This window comes from Balaenoptera musculus, chromosome 3 (assembly GCF_009873245.2).
Source record: "Balaenoptera musculus isolate JJ_BM4_2016_0621 chromosome 3, mBalMus1.pri.v3, whole genome shotgun sequence".
NCBI lineage: Eukaryota > Metazoa > Chordata > Mammalia > Artiodactyla > Balaenopteridae > Balaenoptera > Balaenoptera musculus.
In genome coordinates this window covers 55354559-55373433 of record NC_045787.1, presented here as the reverse complement: position 1 = coordinate 55373433, position 18875 = coordinate 55354559, and the positions used below count along the sequence as shown (strand labels likewise).

At 40.0% G+C, this 18875-nt stretch overlaps 2 protein-coding genes across 3 annotated transcripts in view; one reads left to right on the top strand and one right to left on the bottom strand.

Annotated features, from left to right (window-relative positions):
• The window catches only part of PTCD2 (pentatricopeptide repeat domain 2), a 32266-nt gene extending 29504 nt beyond the window's left edge, over nucleotides 1–2762 (bottom strand). The window contains exons 1-2 of one of the 2 annotated variants that reach the window (XM_036849284.1): nucleotides 2630–2762; nucleotides 1241–1333 (exon numbers count right to left, since the gene is read on the bottom strand). In XM_036849284.1, the coding sequence (XP_036705179.1) occupies nucleotides 1241–1333; nucleotides 2630–2744 (208 nt within the window). In that variant the 5' untranslated portion in view covers nucleotides 2745–2762. The remainder of the gene's footprint in view (nucleotides 1–1240; nucleotides 1334–2629) is intronic. The other variant, XM_036849285.1, reaches the window with a different exon arrangement.
• An 81-nt stretch (nucleotides 2763–2843) lies between these two features.
• The window catches only part of MRPS27 (mitochondrial ribosomal protein S27), a 97291-nt gene continuing 81259 nt past the window's right edge, over nucleotides 2844–18875 (top strand). The window contains exons 1-2 of the mRNA XM_036849081.1: nucleotides 2844–2931; nucleotides 9181–9258. Of these exons, the coding sequence (XP_036704976.1) occupies nucleotides 2859–2931; nucleotides 9181–9258 (151 nt within the window). The 5' untranslated portion in view covers nucleotides 2844–2858. The remainder of the gene's footprint in view (nucleotides 2932–9180; nucleotides 9259–18875) is intronic.

The window sequence follows — 18875 nt, the reverse complement described above, 5'->3', positions numbered from 1 at the left end:
GACAGGATTTTATAAATACCTGACAGTGGAGTAGATTGGCACTCATTATATTAATTGCCTTTCAGAACATATGCCCGACTGTCACAGCCTTAGAAAGACTATGACAACTGGAATAACAACTAGATAGTGACATGAAGCCCTAACTGCGAACTTCACAGAGCTCCAGACGACCTGGGGTAAGAAGAAAAGACTGAAGTAAAATCTAGATTGAGTCTACTCAAGTGGAGATTAATCTATTTTCCGTCACTCTTATCTTCTTGTTCTGTAGGTGGTTTTGTACAACAGCATGATAGCAGACCAGTGAAGGAAGACTGCTTTCTGGAGAGATGAGAAGCAAGGAGTGTTCATTAGGTGCTCACAAACATCTGACAGTGAGAAGGAGGAAAGCTGGAAAAGTAAGTAGGACAAACAAAAGAGTTGTTATTAAAAAAGAGGAGAGCCTTGCTGTGTTTATAAAGGAATCTGAAGTACTGGGAAAAACTCAACGTGCAGGAGAAGTGGGAATGAACGCAACAAGATTTCTCAGATGCTGAAAGGGAATAGGACCTAGGGTGGTGGTGCCGTGTTTTTAGCTTTTTACAGTAAAAATTTTCAAACATACCTAAAAGTAGAGAGAACAGTAAAATCACCTCCCACGTGCCCATCACCCAGCCTCAACAGTTGTCAATGTTTTGCTGATTTTTTAAAGAAACCTTTGTTTTAGTCTATTGATTCTTCCAGCACACAGTAGAAGATGTGAAAATGCATCATCATACATTTTTTGTTTCATTTTATCTATCTATAGATATGTATGTGTATACTGGAGATGCAATGCAAATTGTATTTTCTACTGAGGGTGGCATCAAGAAGTCTGAAAGCCAGTCATGTGGAGCAGTTCTTCTCAGACTTTATTTTGCAGACAAATTGTCTGGGGCCCGAGATTTGCCATTTCTATCCACCTCTCACTCGCTGCTAATCCTTGAACCTCACTTTGAGTGGCACTGATCTAGAGGACTGGTTGCAGCACTAGTTTTAGTATTTCTCTGGGGTCCTGGGAGAAGGGAAAAGAGAAGAGCGGTAGACTCTGCAGTAACAGAGTGAGGTGAAAGGGGCATGCGAGGGCAGACTAGGAAACTAAGAATAAATCATCTCAGTTTCTTCTGTGAGATAAGGTCATTGAAGAAGAGACTGAATAGGGATAAAGACAGAGGGAAGTTTAACGACAGATCAATGAAAGAAGTAATGAAATAGACTTGATTACCTTTGGTGCCAGGAAGATTACATGCAACGGCCACCTTCTTATGCTGAAAGTCCTTTAATTTCACAATATTATCTGTAAGTAGGTATCTTTTAGCTAAAAATCAGAGAAAGAGAAAGTAAACTCATTTTGACTGTTTTATACTTAGCAAATAACATGTAGAGCTTGACTGCCTCTTTCTAATAACTGATCTTATCTTCGGTTAGTATAAATAATCCACCTAGACAGGTACAAATATAACAGTCACCCTGGTGGGGAAAAAATGTCCAAACTACCAAAGAATGCAAATCCTCCACAAGACAAGTTTTGTCTGTGTGTGTGTGTGTGTGTGAAAGGAGCTAGTGATTAACTGGGTATGGGGATGGGTAGACAGGAATCTAGGATCTGAAAGACAGATAGCAAAACAGGTATATCTGGATTTGGTTTAAACAGGTAGAAGCATATAGGGTAGGGGGAAAAGCTATAGTGTGACCATTGGAATTCCCAGGACTGTCATTTGTGAAATGAGGCGTTATGGCCTCTCAGATTGGGACTGTTGGTATCCTCTAGATACATGAGGAATCACTGACCACAACTTAGCGGAAATGTTGAGTTTAGGAAACATCATTTCTTTAGGATGCTCGGCTGTGCATGAACTGGAGCTTGGCCAAAGAATCGTCCACTACAAGAGCTCTGTGTACTACAATAACAATGTAACAACAAAAATTGCTGATTTCTAGAGAGGCAGTCCAGAGAAGGGGTTACAGTAGGACTGCCTGTGTTCAAACCCTTCCTCTACCAGTTCCCTCTGACCTTGGGCAAATTACTTAGCTTTACGGTTTCCTCCTCTGTAAATGAAGAATAGTACTTCTCTCACTGGGTGATGTGAGGAGAAAAGGAATGAATGTATGTAAAATGTATTACAGGAAAGCCTGACACAAAGTGTTAAATATTTTATTATCACTCACCAGCATCTTCAAATTTAATCATTTTCATAAAGATATTAAGGGATAATTTTAAAAATAAAGAAACCTGCTCAGAGTCTTTCAGACTGTTCGCTACAGAGCTGGACTCCAAAATCATATGAGTCTTTGACCTCCCCTCCCAAATTCTGCAGAACGGTACACCCAAGGGGGAGGGGGTGTTCCCGGGGCGCAGCACAGCTCCATCCGAGGGAGTACTACAGCCCCCAGGTCAAGAGCCCAGCCCATCTGTCCTTTGATTCCCAGGCACACGGGCGTCCACGACACGCAGAGGCCACCACTGTACCCACGTGCAGAGGGCAAGTGCATGCTCGGTTGCTCTAGGCCCCTGAGCGAGGCGCTGTTATTTCTCCAAAGAGATGCCCGCTGAGGTGTAAAGCTCCCTTCTGTCCCATCCCTCCCCTCCTTCACGGCCCGAGGCCGCGGATACCTCCGAGAGGGCAGCGGCTGCAGGTGGAGCCCGAGCCTCCCAGCCCTGGATACACCAAACTCCGCAGCGCCTGCAGCGGCAGGACTTGCTTCGGGGGCCGAAAGGCTGCCGCCATACTGTCCCGGGCCGCACCAACTGCGGGAGCCGGGGGGGGGAGGGGGCGTGGACTGTGCCCACCCGTGCTCCGCCCGCAGTCCCCCGACCGGCCAGCCCTTTGGTATGCTCCAAGATGGCGGCCCACGTGGTGCGGCGGGGGATCCTCTGGGCGCGGAAAGTGTCGCTGTCTCAGCTCTCCCTGACAGGTTGGTGGCTGCTATCTTCGTGGGGCTGCCTCATTAGACCCCTGAGAACTCTGTTCCTTGAGTAAAGGGAACAGTGGGCTTTTAAGGGGAGAGGAAATGCTTCTGGGATCTAGTTGCTAGAGAAACCCCTGGAGGTGTTTGGTAGCACAGAGAGGGGAGGTAAGGTCTATGACCCATCTCCTTCCCTAAAATAATAGTGTCTGCCTATCCAAAGGTGTGAAGAGCAGAGGAAGTCCTGGCATGAGAGCTTTTGCGTATGTTTTGCCGGGTTTGTATGTGAGGGTGGTCATCTCTTTGCTGCCCGTGAAAAGCCCAAATGTGTTCCCTCTGGCGCTATGAAATTTCTCTCTCTGTTGAGTTTCCTTAGAGGGGCGTCATAAACTTTCTCAACACCTGACGTGTGGCCAGACCCTTGGTTTTCACTTAGTGAAGGAATTTCTCAGTACTAATCTCAGTTTGCCTGATGACCTTGGGCGCAACTTTTGATTGACGTTTCTTTGCCCAAGTTTTCCGTTCAGACAATAAATGCTAATAGTTACTTTTAAAGTACTTTGATATCCGAATGAATGACGGCACACTCAAAGCCTGTTTAAAGGACCTGCTGATGAAGACATTGGGAAAAACTTTTTTAATTTACACAAGCTAAATCCTGACAGATGTATCTGATTATATGATTAAAATACAGTAATCACAATTGATTTTTCCAATGCCTATTATCTCCTCTTTCCAACATACCTCCTCTAGCCCCTGTTAAAAAGCAACACATACAGTTTTGCCCACACGCCTTTAAATATCAACGTGAAACCTTATAGTTGGCCACCAGAAGTTTTCTGAGAATTAACTGATTGACCTAGCTAATGAAAATGTTTCATGCCACACATTAGGTAAAGTGGTCTGCACAGTACTTGGCACCTCAGTAAGAATTAACTGTTGTAGCTATTTACTAACTTGTTTACTTATGGTTGTTAGTAAATACTTTTCAATTTAAACAAGACTTTGGATTGTCTATCAGGGAAAGTATCATAGTTGCTTAGGATATTCGGGGGCAGTCATACTAACAAGGGAATGGAAATTAGATACAGGTGAATTGAGAGAATTTCCAGTTAGCATTTTGATCGTAGTTTGAAGGGGTGAGCTCATGATAGGTTTCACCTGTGCTGTTCCATTGTAGTAGCCGGGAGCTACACATGGCTATTTAAATTAGTTTAAATTTAAAAATTCTGTTCTTTAGTCACATTAGCTACATTTTAAGTGCTCAGTAGACACCTGTGGCTAGTGGCTACTGTATTGAACAGTTGAGAATTGAACATCTCCTTCATTACAGAAAGTTATATTGCACAAGCACGGGGTTAGACCACAGATGAAAGGAGTCTTGAAATCAGGAACTGAAGGGTATAAGGCAAGTGATATAAGTATGTAGGATAGTACATTATGGACCACTGGGGGTTTGAGAATGCTGATAAGGAGCTTTAAGTCATCAAAACATCTTGAACCATTACCAGATAAAAGAGGAAAAAATTTGTACAAACTCAGGACAAATCAGTATTTGGAATACTTCGGCGCTTCCTCTGATTCTCCCTACAACATAATGGATAAGGGCAACTAAAGTGATCAAGAGGGTGAAAGAAAGATTTATTGAGATGAACCGAAAAAGTGACTTCAGTATATGAAGAGGCTAGAGAGGGAAACTTTTTGGGCACTTACTACATAGTGGACATTAGGCTAGGTACTTAATATATGCCCTTATTTAAATTATGGTACAGTATTTCCCTGTTTTACATATGAAGAAAGAGGCTCGGAGACCTGGTGTAACTTGCCCACATTTTTATAAAATTTTTTACAGCAAGGCTAGGATTCACACTTAGACTTTGTGACTCTAAAGCCTATCTGTGTTCACAATCACACTGCTTCCCTTTGGATGGAAAACATGTTTGGAGACATTTTACCAAAGGCCAAATAAGTAAGTTTTTAATAAATAAGTATTTACTAAACTTTGAAATTCTGGTCCATGGAGGTATCTTTTCAGAATTAAGCAGGGGAAATATTTGCTTTTTAGTGGATAGTTATCTTAGAATATTGTTGCTCCTAAAGTTGACTGGCTGAAGGGTTAGCAGGTTCAAGAAGGGTTTATATATGCTCTTGGGTGGCATATTCAGCATGGGATTAAATGGGCTCAGAGATCTAAACTTGTGAGGCTGATAACATCCTATCCCCTTGTTACTTCAATGTTATCTGAGGGTCAACATCATCATCATTACCTGGGAACTTTTAGAAATGCAGAATCTCTGTTCCCACCCCAGACCTACTGATCAGAATCTGCATTTTATCAAGATTCATATGCACATTAAGGTTTGAGAAGGTGATCTAGATTTTCCATTTTGCCATTGTCCACTTAATGTCCTGTCTGGCTTCATAGAAATTCTTTGGTTTTTACGTTAATATACAGACCCCTCAACTACCATACAGAAATGGGAAAAACTTTAAATGATGTCATTTAAAAGTATCTCAGAAAGATGAATATCCTACTTTAAAAGGTTTACAGATAATGGAATGTCTATCTGAAGGTGTAGTAATTTCCTATTGCTGCTGTAACAAATTACCACAAATTTGGTGGCTTAAAACAATGTAGATTTATTACCTTACTATTCTATAGGTCAGAAGTCTGATACAGAGTCTTTTTGTGCTAAAATCAAGGTGTTGAAAGGGGTGTATTCCCTTTAGGAACCTCTAGGGGTGAATCTGTTTCCCTAGCCTTTTCCATCTTCTAGAGACCACCTGCATTCTTTGGCTCATGGTCCCTTTCTCAAACATCTTCAAAGCGAGCAGTGGCAAGTCAGGTCCTTCTTATATAACTCTGTCTTTCATGCATCACACTAACAACCTGTCTCCCTCTTCCACTTTTTAAGGACCTGTGATTATATTGAGCCCACCTGGACTTCCCTGGCAGTCCAGTCGTTAAGACTCTGCTCTTCCAGTGCAGGGGGCTCGGGTTTGATCCCTGGTTAGGGAACTAAGATCCCACATGCTGTGCAGAGTGGCCAAACAAACAAACAAACCCTGAGCCCACCTGGACAACCCAGGACAGTCTTCTCACTTTAAGATCAGCTGATGTGCTGATCTTAATTCCATCTGTCACCTTAATCCCCCTTTCTCATGTACCCTAATATTCACAGGTTCTGGGGACTAGGACATGGACATCTTTTGGGGGGGGACATTATTCTGCCTACCCCACTTGGTAACTCATTCCTATGTTTGTCATTGGTTTCTATTAGGAAGATTTTCCACTTGCCAAATTTAAATTCTTTATCCTTATACCTATTTCCTTTCATTGTATCCTCAGTGGAGATGGAAAATGATTACTGGTTACTTTCTTATAAAGCAAACATTTAAAAGTTCATATATATATGAAAGTTACTGGGCTTATCTTTTGTAAATTTACCAGTTCTAATTTTGTTTTCGGTCATGTGATCCCCTTGAACAACTGCACACAGCATTCTGGCACTCTTGTCTTTCCCCACCATCACCTCCTCTGCTTTTTGTCTCCCAGTTCAAAACTCATGAACATAATTCTAGATAATTGTCTTTTCTGACTTTAGAGCAAGGAGGGCTGATTTCTTATGCTAGAATAAAACATATGCTAGGAGAAGAAATAGAGAATAAGTAAGAGAATGTAATAACAACAAATAGAGAATATTTAAGTCACTGGTATCCTGGAGTATATAGGTTAACAGCCCTCTCCTGAGCTCATGCTCACGTAGAATAGGGCTGCCCTTCTTTCCCACAGAAAGGAGAGATCTGCCTGGTTTTAGAAATTGGAATTCAGTTTGCATAGAAATGCTACAGTAAATTATGAATGGGTTATCTGAACTGATTGTTTTGGTTCTATGTCAGACTGTTAGAGCATGCAGAGACCTTAAATATCATCCGGCCAGTTCCTTCACTTACAACTTCAGGGTCTGAAGTTTTCTACCAGCTGGTAAAACTCAAACTAAATCTCAGGTCTGCTCACTCCTGACCTGATGTGCAGCTACACACCTAATGTAATGCCATCAATGCCATTGCATTTTGTTCATCCTTCTTGACAGATCTAAGAATGTAACTGACAATTTATAACATCTTTTGTATGAAAAATGTATTCTAAGTTCCAAACATCTAATCATTTTTTAAAAAATAATCCATTTGAAATGTAGGCACTTTTTAATAGTTACTATTTTTAAGAAATATCTTAGTTCCCCTTTGAGGCAGTCTTTGGCAGCTTTTAATATTATTGCTTCATCGCTTAAAACTTTAGACTTCAAATTTAGACATATTATTCTAGTAAAGGTCTGACCCAACCTCTGCTGAAGGCAAGGGAGGGACTGGTCTTGTGTATAAACACACACAGATGTGTTTATATTTGTTTTAGTTGGGAGATGGATAGAGAATAACAATAGCATGCAAATACTGTGTTTAATCAGCTCCCATGCCTTCTAGTTGTGTTTGGTTTATGGTCTGCTATGACCTTCAGGTAATAGTCTGCCATTCATTCCTTTTCAGTTTTTTTAAACAGCTTTATTTAGATTTAGTTCACATACAATTCACCCATTTAAGGTAGTCGGTTTCATGTTGAATGTGTGTTTTTTGTATGTACACAGGGTTGTGCAGCAGCCATCGCCACAATCACTTTAGGACATTTTCATCACTTCAAAAAAACCCCGTACTCATTAGCAGTCACTCCCCATTTCCACCCAGGTTTGTCTGCCTGTCTACCCTCCAGATCTAGGCAACCAGTAAGCTGCTTTCTGTCTCTAGATTTGCTGATTGTGGACATTTCATATAAATGGAATTACATAATACGTAGTCTTTTGTGACTGGCTTCTTTTTCCTTAGCATAATATTTTCAAGGTTCATCCATGTTGTAGCATGTATCAGTACTTAATTTCTTTTTATTGCTGAATAATATTCCTTTATAAGAATATACTGTTTTGTTTAGCCATTCATAAATTGATGGACATTTGCATTTTTCCTTTTGGCTATTATGAATAATATTGCTACAAACATTTTTATACAGTTTTTTAGGTGGACATGATTTCATTTCTCTTGGGTACATACCAAGGAGTGGAATTGCTGGGTTACCTGGTAACTCCATGTTAACATTTTGCAGAACTGCTGAACTTTTCTAATGTGGCTGCACCATTTTACATTCTCACCAGCAATACATGAGGTTTCTAGTTTCTCTACACCTTATCAACAGCTGTTATTATCTGCCTTTTTGATTATAGCCATCCTAAGTGGGTGTGAAGTTGTATTTAAATATATTTTGCATTTCCTTAATGGGAAATGATATTAAACATCTTTCCATGCACTTGTTGGCCATATGTGTGTGTGTGTGTGTGTGTGTGTGTGTGTGTGTGTGTGTGTATTTATGTGTATGTATGTATCTGTGTGTTTTCTTTTTTTTTAGAAATGTCTGTTAAATCCTTTGCCCATTTTTCTGCTGGGTTGTCTTTTTAAATTTTGAGTTGTAAATATTCTGGGTACAAGTCCCTGATCAGATAAATGGTTTGGAAATATTTCCTCCCATTCTGAGTTATTCTTTCACTTTCTTGATGGTGTCTTTGAAGCTCAAAAGGTTTTAATTTTAGGTTGCCATTCATTCTTTCTCATTAATTCCTTGAGCTCATGTTTATTGAGCATTGCTATATGCCAGTCATTGTGACAGGTGTCATCTTGTGGGTTACACCAGATTTGGCTTATTAGGTTTCTGTTATTTACCACTAGGGTGCTGTGTTACTGGGTAAGATGTTACTCTTTGCTTTATGTGAAATAAGGGTAAATATGCTGATCCAAGTCAGATGGAAATTTTTTAGGACTAACTAATGATGATAAAGCAGTCTTTTAATGAGTTAAACAACTGTTCAGCAAATATTTTGGGTTCTAAGTAGGAGTTTTAAGGCTCATCTAGGCTCTACATTAGTGGAAACAAATGGCTCCTAGTCCTAAAGTAATAGGAACAAAAGTAGCAACATTTTTACTCATAACGTTATGGTAGAAATTTTAACAGGCTTTCTGCATCTTCTGCTTGTTAGAGGTTGAATGCATGTTGTTATGAACTGAATTGTAAACTGTAATATTGGTTACAGTTTCATAATAGATCTTTAAATAATCTAGTAAATGGAAAATATGGCAAAGATATGTTTAATAAAACAGATGTATAAACTGAACCTGTTGTGAAACCATGCCTGTTGAAATAATTGTCTTTTTCCTCAGGTAAAAGATGCCTGCTTTCTGCAGCATATGTGGACAGCCACAAATGGGAAGCAAGAGAAAAAGAAGATTGTCACCTTGGTAGGTACTTATCGGGCTGTTATATGTGTCGTTTCTAGTCACTCCATGTTTGTCATCATATATTCATATGAGATATATGTGAAATGAGGCTTTTATGATAATCCAATTCAGATAAGCACACATTTAAGCCTTAAAAAGAATTAGACTGTTGTTTCACATGTGGCAAAATCATTTTTTCTTTCCTGCAAATTTCTATTTCATTTTTGCCTTCACAGTTAGTCTCCTTGAATTATGTAAACAATTATTTTCTTTCTTGTTTTTTGTTCATTTTTATCATATAGTTAGTTACCGTGCAGCCTGACTGTTTTATCTGCAGAATCAATCTTTACTATGATGGTTGCAAAATGATGGTTTTCCAAATTCATTAATACCTCCACATTTACTAATTATTACTCAGTATTTACTGTAAGCAAGAACCCTTTTTCTCCCATTTCTTTCTCTGTTTATTATCAGTATGATCTTATGGATTCCTCTTTTTTTTTTTTTTTTTAATTATTCATTACCATCCTTAGTTATTTTGGTAGTCCAGTTCTCTGAAATTTGGCTAGTAGAAGCACTTTCAGGCTGGCTCCTGGTGTTCCATCTTGTAACTTTCTTGCTCTAGCCCTGAAATCAATTACAGTTAGCCCTTAAACAATGGGGGTTAAAGGAGCCCACCCTCAACGCAGTCAAAAATCCATATATAACGTATAGTTGGTCCTCCATGTAAGTGGTTTCTTCCTAGCCAAGGTTCCATCCACCATTCAACCAACTGCGGATCATGCATGTAATCCTGTAGTATGCATTTAGTGAAAGAAATTCATGTATAAGTAGACCTGCACAGTTCAAGCCTATTTTGTTCAAGGGTCAACTGAATTTCTCCAAGGAGCACTGGTTCCTTTTACTAGGGAGTGAGTGGTATTAGCAACCAAGATCTGTGCACTAGGTGTCCCCCTTGCTACTATGGAATTTTTTTTTTTTTAATTATTTTATTTATTTATTTTTGGCTGTGTTGGGTGTTCGTTGCTGTGCGCGGGCTTTCTCTAGTTGCGGAGAGTGGGGGCCACTCCTCGCTGCAGTGCGCGGGCCCCCCATCGCAGTGGCCTCTCTCGTTGCAGAGCACGGGCTGTAGGCGCGCGGGCTTCCGTAGTTGCGGCACATGGGCTCAGCAGTTGTGGCCCACAGGCTCCAGAGCACAGGCCCAGCAGCTATGGCGCACAGGCCCAGTTGCTCCGTGGCATGTGGGATCTTCCCAGACCAGGGCCCGAACCCACGTCCCCTGCATTGGCAGGCGGACCCCCAACCACTGCACCACCAGGGAAGCCCCAACTACCATGGAATTTTTGCTTCTTTGCCCATTCAGTGGACAGAGCTAGGAAAAATATGTATACATGTACACATAAACATACATATGTGCACATACATGCATATAAGCTTACATGTACATAGTTTACAAATTATGAAAAAATCATTCTGAAACCTGCAATTCCAGTTCATTTCTACAGAGTTCTTCCTTGCCTTCCTCTAGTTCATATTTGTATCTCCCTTCCATACTGAAAACACTGGCTCTCAACAGGGACAGTGTTTTGATGTGTCAATCAGTCTAGGCATTGCAAGTTATGTAATTTTCCTGTCTTCTACCAAGTGCCAGTAATGCCCTGCAGTCATTTAGACAGTCAGAAAGATACCCCTATATATTCTAAAATGCCCTTGAGGGCCTTTTGGTACTCCTTTTGGGAACCACTGTTCTAGTGATGAAAGCACAGTGGGCTCAGTTAATTACATTGCAGAGCTTGTTCTGATGTGCCATGTGTGAATTATAAGAAAAGTGCTATGGAAGTGCAGAAACGAGAACGAAGAATTTCATATAAGCTAGTGTTAACACTTTCCTAGGTATGAAGGGAAAATTAGGAAACAAGACCATTATATTTGGTGCCTTGGTATGGGTCATCTCTGTTATTCGGAGACAAACCTAGGGAAAACTGTCATGGATTCCTGAGTGAGCAGATGCTGTTTGCCAAAGAATGAGCATTTATAGTCTGCAGTGAATAAATATCACATGGAGGTAACTGTCTCCTCTCTGTTAAGATTAATGCACTTAGAAAAGCAGTACGTACCCGCTACCATGTACTGAATACCACCCTGCCAATGATCCTCTCTGTACATCCTGAGTCCCTATCGAGTCAGTTGATTTTTCCTCATCCTGTATTCTTACAGCACTTTGTACCTTCATTATGCAGTGTGATGTGGTGAAGAGTCTGCACTTGGAGGGGAAGACAGCTGGCTGTGAACCCCAGCTCTGCCAGCTTTCAGAAACTATGTCCCTTAACTCGGTTCCTATACCTATAAATTAGGGATGATAATGCGCGCCCCAGGTAATACCCTGACATATAGTAGGTGCTCCAGAAATATGTGAAAGGAACAAGTCCCTAGGCCCCTTGATTTTACTCCTATATAAAACATTAGATTGTGAGGTGAGATGAGGTTTTGAAACTCAAACTGCTTGGAAGAAAAAGAGGCTGTTAGAGACAATATTTTTTTTCTGCTGTGTAAGAGAATGTAATTAAAACTTGCGTTCATACGTGATATTACTGCATGTTTTCCCTAATTCTTATCTGAGCCTTTGGTCTGGGCTATGGGCCCGGAGAATCAGGTAGTACGCCTGGGGCTACATGCCGATGATCGGGCAGTAGGTGGCAGTGTGGCCTCTGCGGAGACGCGCGCAGCCCGTGGAGCCCGGCGTTTGGGCGCTGGCCTTGGGAAGCCTCCCTATGCGCGCGTGCGCGGAGGGCTGCCCTCGGCATGTGGAGCAATGTGATTGGGCGCTGTGATCTGGTGCGTGCTTGCTGATTGGGGGAGGGAGGAGGGGGCGATATGAGGCTTTTACTCCTCGCGACCCCATTGGGGGGCGTGGAGTGGGGTGGAGTGGATCGCGGCTCTGGAGGGACGGTGCCTGGGCGTGGGCGTGGGCGTGGGCTTCCCTGGTCTGAAGTGGTTTTGCCTCCATGCCGAATACTGCGGAGGAGACCTGCTGGGTTCTCTCGGATGGTCGTGCAGCTGCGGTGCCTCCTCTGTTCAGTCTCATTAGCGGTTTTCTGTTAGAGCCTTGGGGGAGGGCTGATGGGTATCTACCCAGCTCCCCGTCTGAGAGTAATTTATTACCACGGAGGTCTAGATGAACACCACGAGTGCAGGATACGTACGTTGCAGTCTAGAGGGCAAGCAGGCCATGAATGCAGGCTGCGTCCTCTGACATAAAAGTCAAGACAGCTTTTGTTCACTGCTAGCAGTGTGCCCCGGGTCTGTGCTAAGCACTTTCACACACACTGTTCCGTTTAATGCTCCACAACAGCGGCCGAGGCAGCTGCTATTTCCTTTAAGAGATGGGAAAAATGAGACCAGATCCCAGCATTTGTTTAGGGCCGTACAGTATCCTCTTGCCTTTCTGCTCACTAAACTTTCTTAGTGATTGCTGTAGTACCTGTAATTCTACCTTAGTGTCTTCTCTTGCATTGAAGTAGTGGATCTCTTGCTTTTAAAAAATATTTTTTGATTGCAGTATAATATACTGAAAAGTGCGCAAATCATAATGTACAGATTGATGAATTATCACAAAGTAAACAAACCTGTGTAATAGAATGTTCCTACCACTCCAGAAGCCCTTATTGTGGCTCCCATTACCCTCTTCAAAAGTAACCATTATTCTGACTTCTAGCACTGTAGGTTATTATCATTTTTTTAAATGTTTTATAATGGAAAATGTAAAACAAAAGTAGAGTGAATGGTATGAGGAATCTTCTGTCTTCAACAATTATCAGCTCCTGGCCAATCTTCATCACTACTTCTACTTATTTCCCCATCCTGATCCTTTGGATGATTTTGAGGCAGATCCCAGACAGTATATCATTTTACCCATAAATATTTCAGTATATACCTCTAAAAGATAAGGATATTTTTAATACCGTTATCACATCTAAAATATTAATAATCATTTAAATATGAAATATCAAGCCAGTGTTCAAATTTCCCTGATACTCTGGTAAATTTTTTTAATGGTTATGCACATAAGGTCCATACAATGCAGTTGGTTATGTTCCCCCCTTATTTTGCCTCTTTTTAAATCTTTTTTATGGAAACATACAAAGGTAGAGAGAATAGTATAATGAACCCCCATGGTCTGTCACCCAGCTTCAATGGTTTTCAATTCCCTGCCAGTCTTGTTTCATCAAACCCTACCTCATCACCAGATTACATTTTAACAAATTCTTGTTATCTGATCATTTTATATATATTTTGATACGTATCTCTATAGATAAGGATTTTTTAAAAAACGTAACTATAATACCATTCTCATATCTAAAAATTAGTAATTCCTTAACATCATTAAATATTTCCTCAATGTTCAAATTTCCTCAAATGTCTTATAAATTTCTTTTTAATTTACAGTTTGTTGAAATGGGATCCAGATAAAGTCCATACATTGTAATATGTTGAGATGATTTTAATCTATAGGTTTCTCTGTCTTGGCAGTCTGTTTGTTGAAGAAAACAGTTCTCTTTTGTCTTGTAGTTTCCCACATTCTAGATTTGCTGTTTTCATCCTTATGGTGGTGTTTAACATGTTCCTCTACCTTCCATATGTCCTATAAAACTGGCAATTAGAGGAAGCCTTGATCAGATTCAGGGTTTTTTGTTTGTTTGTTTTTTCTTTTGGCATGAGTACTTCATAGGAAGTGTTGTTTACTGTTGTCAAGAGACACACAGCATTTGGTTGTCACTGTGATGTTAAAGGCCATTCGTGATCATTGCTTAGATCCATTTTTTCATTAGGAGCTGCAAAATGTTGCTGTTTTTTTCTTTTTTTTTTTTTTTTAATTATTTTTATTTATTTATTTATTTATTTTTGCCTGTGTTGGGTCTTCGTTTTTGTGCGAGGGCTTTCTCTAGTTGCGGTGAGCGGGGGCCACTCTTCATCGCGGTGCGCAAGCCTCTCACTGTCATGGCCTCTCTTGTTGCGGAGCACAGGCTCCAGACGCGCAGGCTCAGTAGTTGTGGCTCACGGGCCTAGTTGCTCCGCGGCATGTGGGATCTTCCCAGACCAGGGCTCGAACCCGTGTCCCCTGCATTGGCAGGCAGATTCTCAACCACTGCGCCACCAGGGAAGCCCTGTTGCTGTTTTAATTCTATCATTTCTCTCATTAATTACCCAGAAAATTTTTGTGAAAGAATTTCCTTTCATCAGCGGTTCAGTTATCCTGAGTTATAGTTTGTATGGAAGAGGCAGCTTCGAAAATAATAAATTGACCTCCTACCATCTTCCAAAGGTTATCAGTGAGGGTTTTAATTTTTTTTTTCGAATATTATGAACTCATGGACTTAAGTATTCCAGACATTTTAATTCATTGCAGTTGATATTTTATTGAAAGAGCCATAGTTCTCCAGCTAGGCTTTGTAGAGCCCTGGGAATTCTTGAGCTTTCCAACTCAAATCAGAAGATTTCAATTTTAGACTGTTTCTGTACTGGGCTTCCCTTTGGTTAAAATAAACACTGAATTAAAGCATTGTCTCTGAAATTCCTGCATTAGCCACGCAGATCTACTGGAGAGATACAGGGTGAAAGTTAGCAGCATTAGCCGGTTAGCAGCTGTTACAGATTAGGGCCCACGGTGAATAGGATTCAGGAGAAAACCGGAGAAAACCGTTCTGGGGAACTGGGTAGGGTGCTGGTAGGAAGGCAGGCCTCATGGGGGAAGTTCCCTGCGTTCCATGAGAAGTTTGCTTGGGTTACCCTGCCAGGGGCAAGGGACTAGGTGACTTGAACTGAATTAGTTCCTGAGCCCTACTGAATTAAATATTTTACTTCTGATTTTTCATTTTATAAATAATCATAAAATAGGGGATACCTTTCAGTTTTAGTTACTGCTTTTTTGTTTCTTTTTTTTTTTTTTGCATTGAGGCTGAAACTGAGCACTGTGGTCATCTTTCATTAGCTGGACACTTATTAGCTGAGGTGTAGGTTTACTGTGTCATTTCAGCTGTGGAGGCCTTTGGCTTGTTGCAGTGGTTTTTCGCATCCTGCTCTTGAAGCTTGATGGAGATTTTCTGAGGCCTGCTTTCCTGTTTGCATGTCTGTGACATGTATTCATTCACTAGGTTTCATATTTACTGTCTGCTGGCAGTTCTAGAGATGGGTCTGGCCTGTGCACATCCTCCTCCTTTAGTCTTAGTATACATGTATATGAAGCTTGCCTTCACATTTTTTTCTTTATTATTTTAAAGCTTCTGGTGACAGAAAGACAAATAGAAGGAAAGCTAAATATCTATATTCAAATGGTTCTTAGGTTAATTTTTCCTAATTCCTTCTATTATTTCCATACATGTTATAGGTCATCTGTCCCTGAAACAAAAACAGAGTTTCAGCCTGTGTTTTCCAGATCACTTCTTCTAGGAAGTACAGTAATAACTTGTATCTAGTTCTTAAAGAATTACATAAATTAGGTAAGGTACGCATATGCCCAGAAAGAACTTAGTGTTGACTGACTGGGTAACAGTGATGTACAGTTACATAGAAATCATGAAAAACTGAAACCATCTAATAATTTCTCACCTAAAGCTCCCAGGGTTCAGTAGAGGATCCATCATTCCTTCAGAGACCTTCCTCATCATAACTTTGACCCAGAGACCACCCTCCTTTATAAGAGGCTTCTTCCCTAGCACATCTCTACTATAGATTTTGTGATCATTGAGGAGATTATCATTTTCTTTCTCAGAATTTTATATACTTTGAAGCTGTGTTACTTTGGTGCACACCAATTATCTTCCTGGAAAAATGAATTTTTGGTCATTATGTAATGACCCACCTAATCTGAAAAACGAATTCTTTTTGCTTTAAATCTATTGTGTCTGATATTAATATAGCTATACCAGCTTTCTTTAGGCTACTTTTTGCTTAGTACATTTTTCATACAGTTATTTTCAACTCTTCATATGTTCATATGGTTTATATAGCTGGATTATGTATTTTTAAAACCAATCTGGAAATCGTCTTTGTAATGGAAAGTTTAGTTTATTTACATTGTCATTTTATGATTGTTGATTTATTTGGATTTGTTTCTACCATATTTTGTGATTTGTCCCAACTTTCTTTATTCTTTCTTTTGTATCTTCTTTTGGATTGGTTGTGGTGTTTTTGTTTTTTACATTTCCTCCCCCTCTAGAAATTGTATCCTCTATTTCTACTCTTTCAGAATGGTGGGTTTTACCATTCTAAATCTACATCTTTTAGATGGTTGCTGCATAACTTCTAGCATGCATATTTACCTTAAATTCTAGTGTTATTCACACTCTGCTGTCCTTTAGTCCAGTCACATAACCCCCAGCCATGTGTTATTGTCTAATATTAAAGTTTTATCCTTTAAAACACACATACACACATAAGACATTATTATTTTAAACAACTTCCCCCCAAATTGAATTAATATTATTTACTTACCATTCTTTCTAGCATTTCAAGTCTTCTTTAAAGGATCATCTTCCTTCTTCCAAAAACACGTCGTCTAAAAAACACAACTTGTAAAAAGCTCCTTTAGTGAGTATTTGTTGCTAATAAATTCTTTCAGTTTTTTTTTTTTTTTTTTTTTTTAGAAATTCACGTTCTTTTATTTATTTATTTATGACTGTACTGGGTCTTCGTTTCTGTGCGAGGGCTTTCTCTAGTTGTGGCAAGTGGGGACCACTCTTCATCGCGGTGCGCGGGCCTCTCACCATCACGGCCTCTCTTGTTGTGGAGCACAGGATCCAGATGCGCAGGCTCAGTAATTGTGGCTCACGGGCCTAGTTGCTCCGCGGCATGTGGGATCTTCCCAGACCAGGGCTCGAACCCGTGTCCCCTGCATTGGCAGGCAGATTCTCAACCACTGCGCCACCAGGGAAGCCCCAAATTCTTTCAGTTTTTAAGTGTCTTTATTTTTCCGTTAATCTTAAAAGATAATTTTGCTAGATATGTAATTCTATTTTGATTGTATTTACTCCCAACATGTTATTCTACTGTTTTCTGTTGTTTCCAGTGAGAAAACACCTGTTGGTATAGTTGTTTTTCCTTTGTAAGTAATCTATCTTTACTTTCTGGCTACTTTTAAAGTCCTCTTATTCTTCAGTTTAAGTGTAATATATCATGGTGTGGGCTTAATTTTACTTAATTGACTTGAGGTTTTTTGTGTTTCCTGAATCTGAAAATGGATATCTTTTATCAGTTCTAAAAAATGCTTAGCAATTAGCTCATCATATATCACCTCTCCCCATTCTCTTTATTCACTTCTTTGGGAAATTCAATTAAATGTATTTTAGACCTTACTATTCTATTTTCTGTATCTCTTAACTCCTTTTTTATACTTTTCATTTTTATCTATCTTTGCTGCAGTCTTCTAGTTTCTTGTAATTTCTTTTAGATCTTTCAGGTTGCTAATTCTCACCTCACCTGTGTCTTACCTGCTCTTTAACTTATTCATTGAATTTCTTTTTTACAGCTTTGTTGACGTATTATTTACATAGAATATACCGCACTTATTTAAAGTGTACAATTTGACAAGTCTTGACATAAGTACGTGTGTATATGTCCATGAAATCATTACTACAATCAAAATAAGAAGCATATCTGTCACCTGCCCCCCACATGTTCTCCTACTTCTTTGTAGTCCTTTCCTCTTCTTCCTGCCCACCTTCCCACATTCCCAGGAAACCTCTGATATTTTCTGTCATCATAGATTAGTATGTATTTTCTACAATTTTATGTAGTAAAATCAACTCTTTAAACCACTTAAAACATAGTTCTCAAGTTGGTGTATCTTGTATGACATAGGAAGTATAATTAGGGCCTCAGAGGTGTGAGGGCTGACTTTGTGGTTTAGAACCCTCAGGAGACAATGTCCTTGCTGTTTTCCCTTTGCAGGGTGCATTACTTTCTAGTTCACCTTCACTACAGGTGTAGCCTTAGGCAGCTCTGGCTTTACCTAGGATCTCTGAAACAGCTTCCTACCTTACAGAGGCCTTGGTTCTATCCTCTGTTCCCTGTAAGTCATTAAAACCACAGCTCTGTGTCCCTGTGGACCTGCAGATGCTCTCAGGTAACTGCTACCCTTAGTAGTCCCTTAAACACTCAAGGTTTGTGCTCCCATCCTGCCTTTAGCCGCTGACAATTACATCTATCTTCTTGAAAGCTCAGTCATATATTTGAAATTTTTTTTTAACATTTTATTTAGGTGTTTTGTTTTTATAATGGGAATTTTTTAAAGGCTATTTAGTCCACCTTATTGCTGAGATGGAATTCAGTTTAATATCATGTTCGAACTTAGGAGCAACATCCTTTTTGTGTTCCCTCTGTGGTAGTTCTCAAACTAACTCACTCGAGTGCTTGCCAGGCTACATCACAATCTCCTGGGGCTTCTGTTTAAAAATTTATGTTTCCGTGGTCTCACTTCAAACCTATGGAATTAGAATCGCCCTCTGGGTGTGAAGCCTAGGAATGTGACATTTTAAAGTCTTAAAACCTCTTAGGGGTTCAGATCCTTAACCAGGATTACACTCCTATACTTCGAATAGTGCGGGGTCCTCAGGAAAATCCTTTATGTCCTTAGATTATCA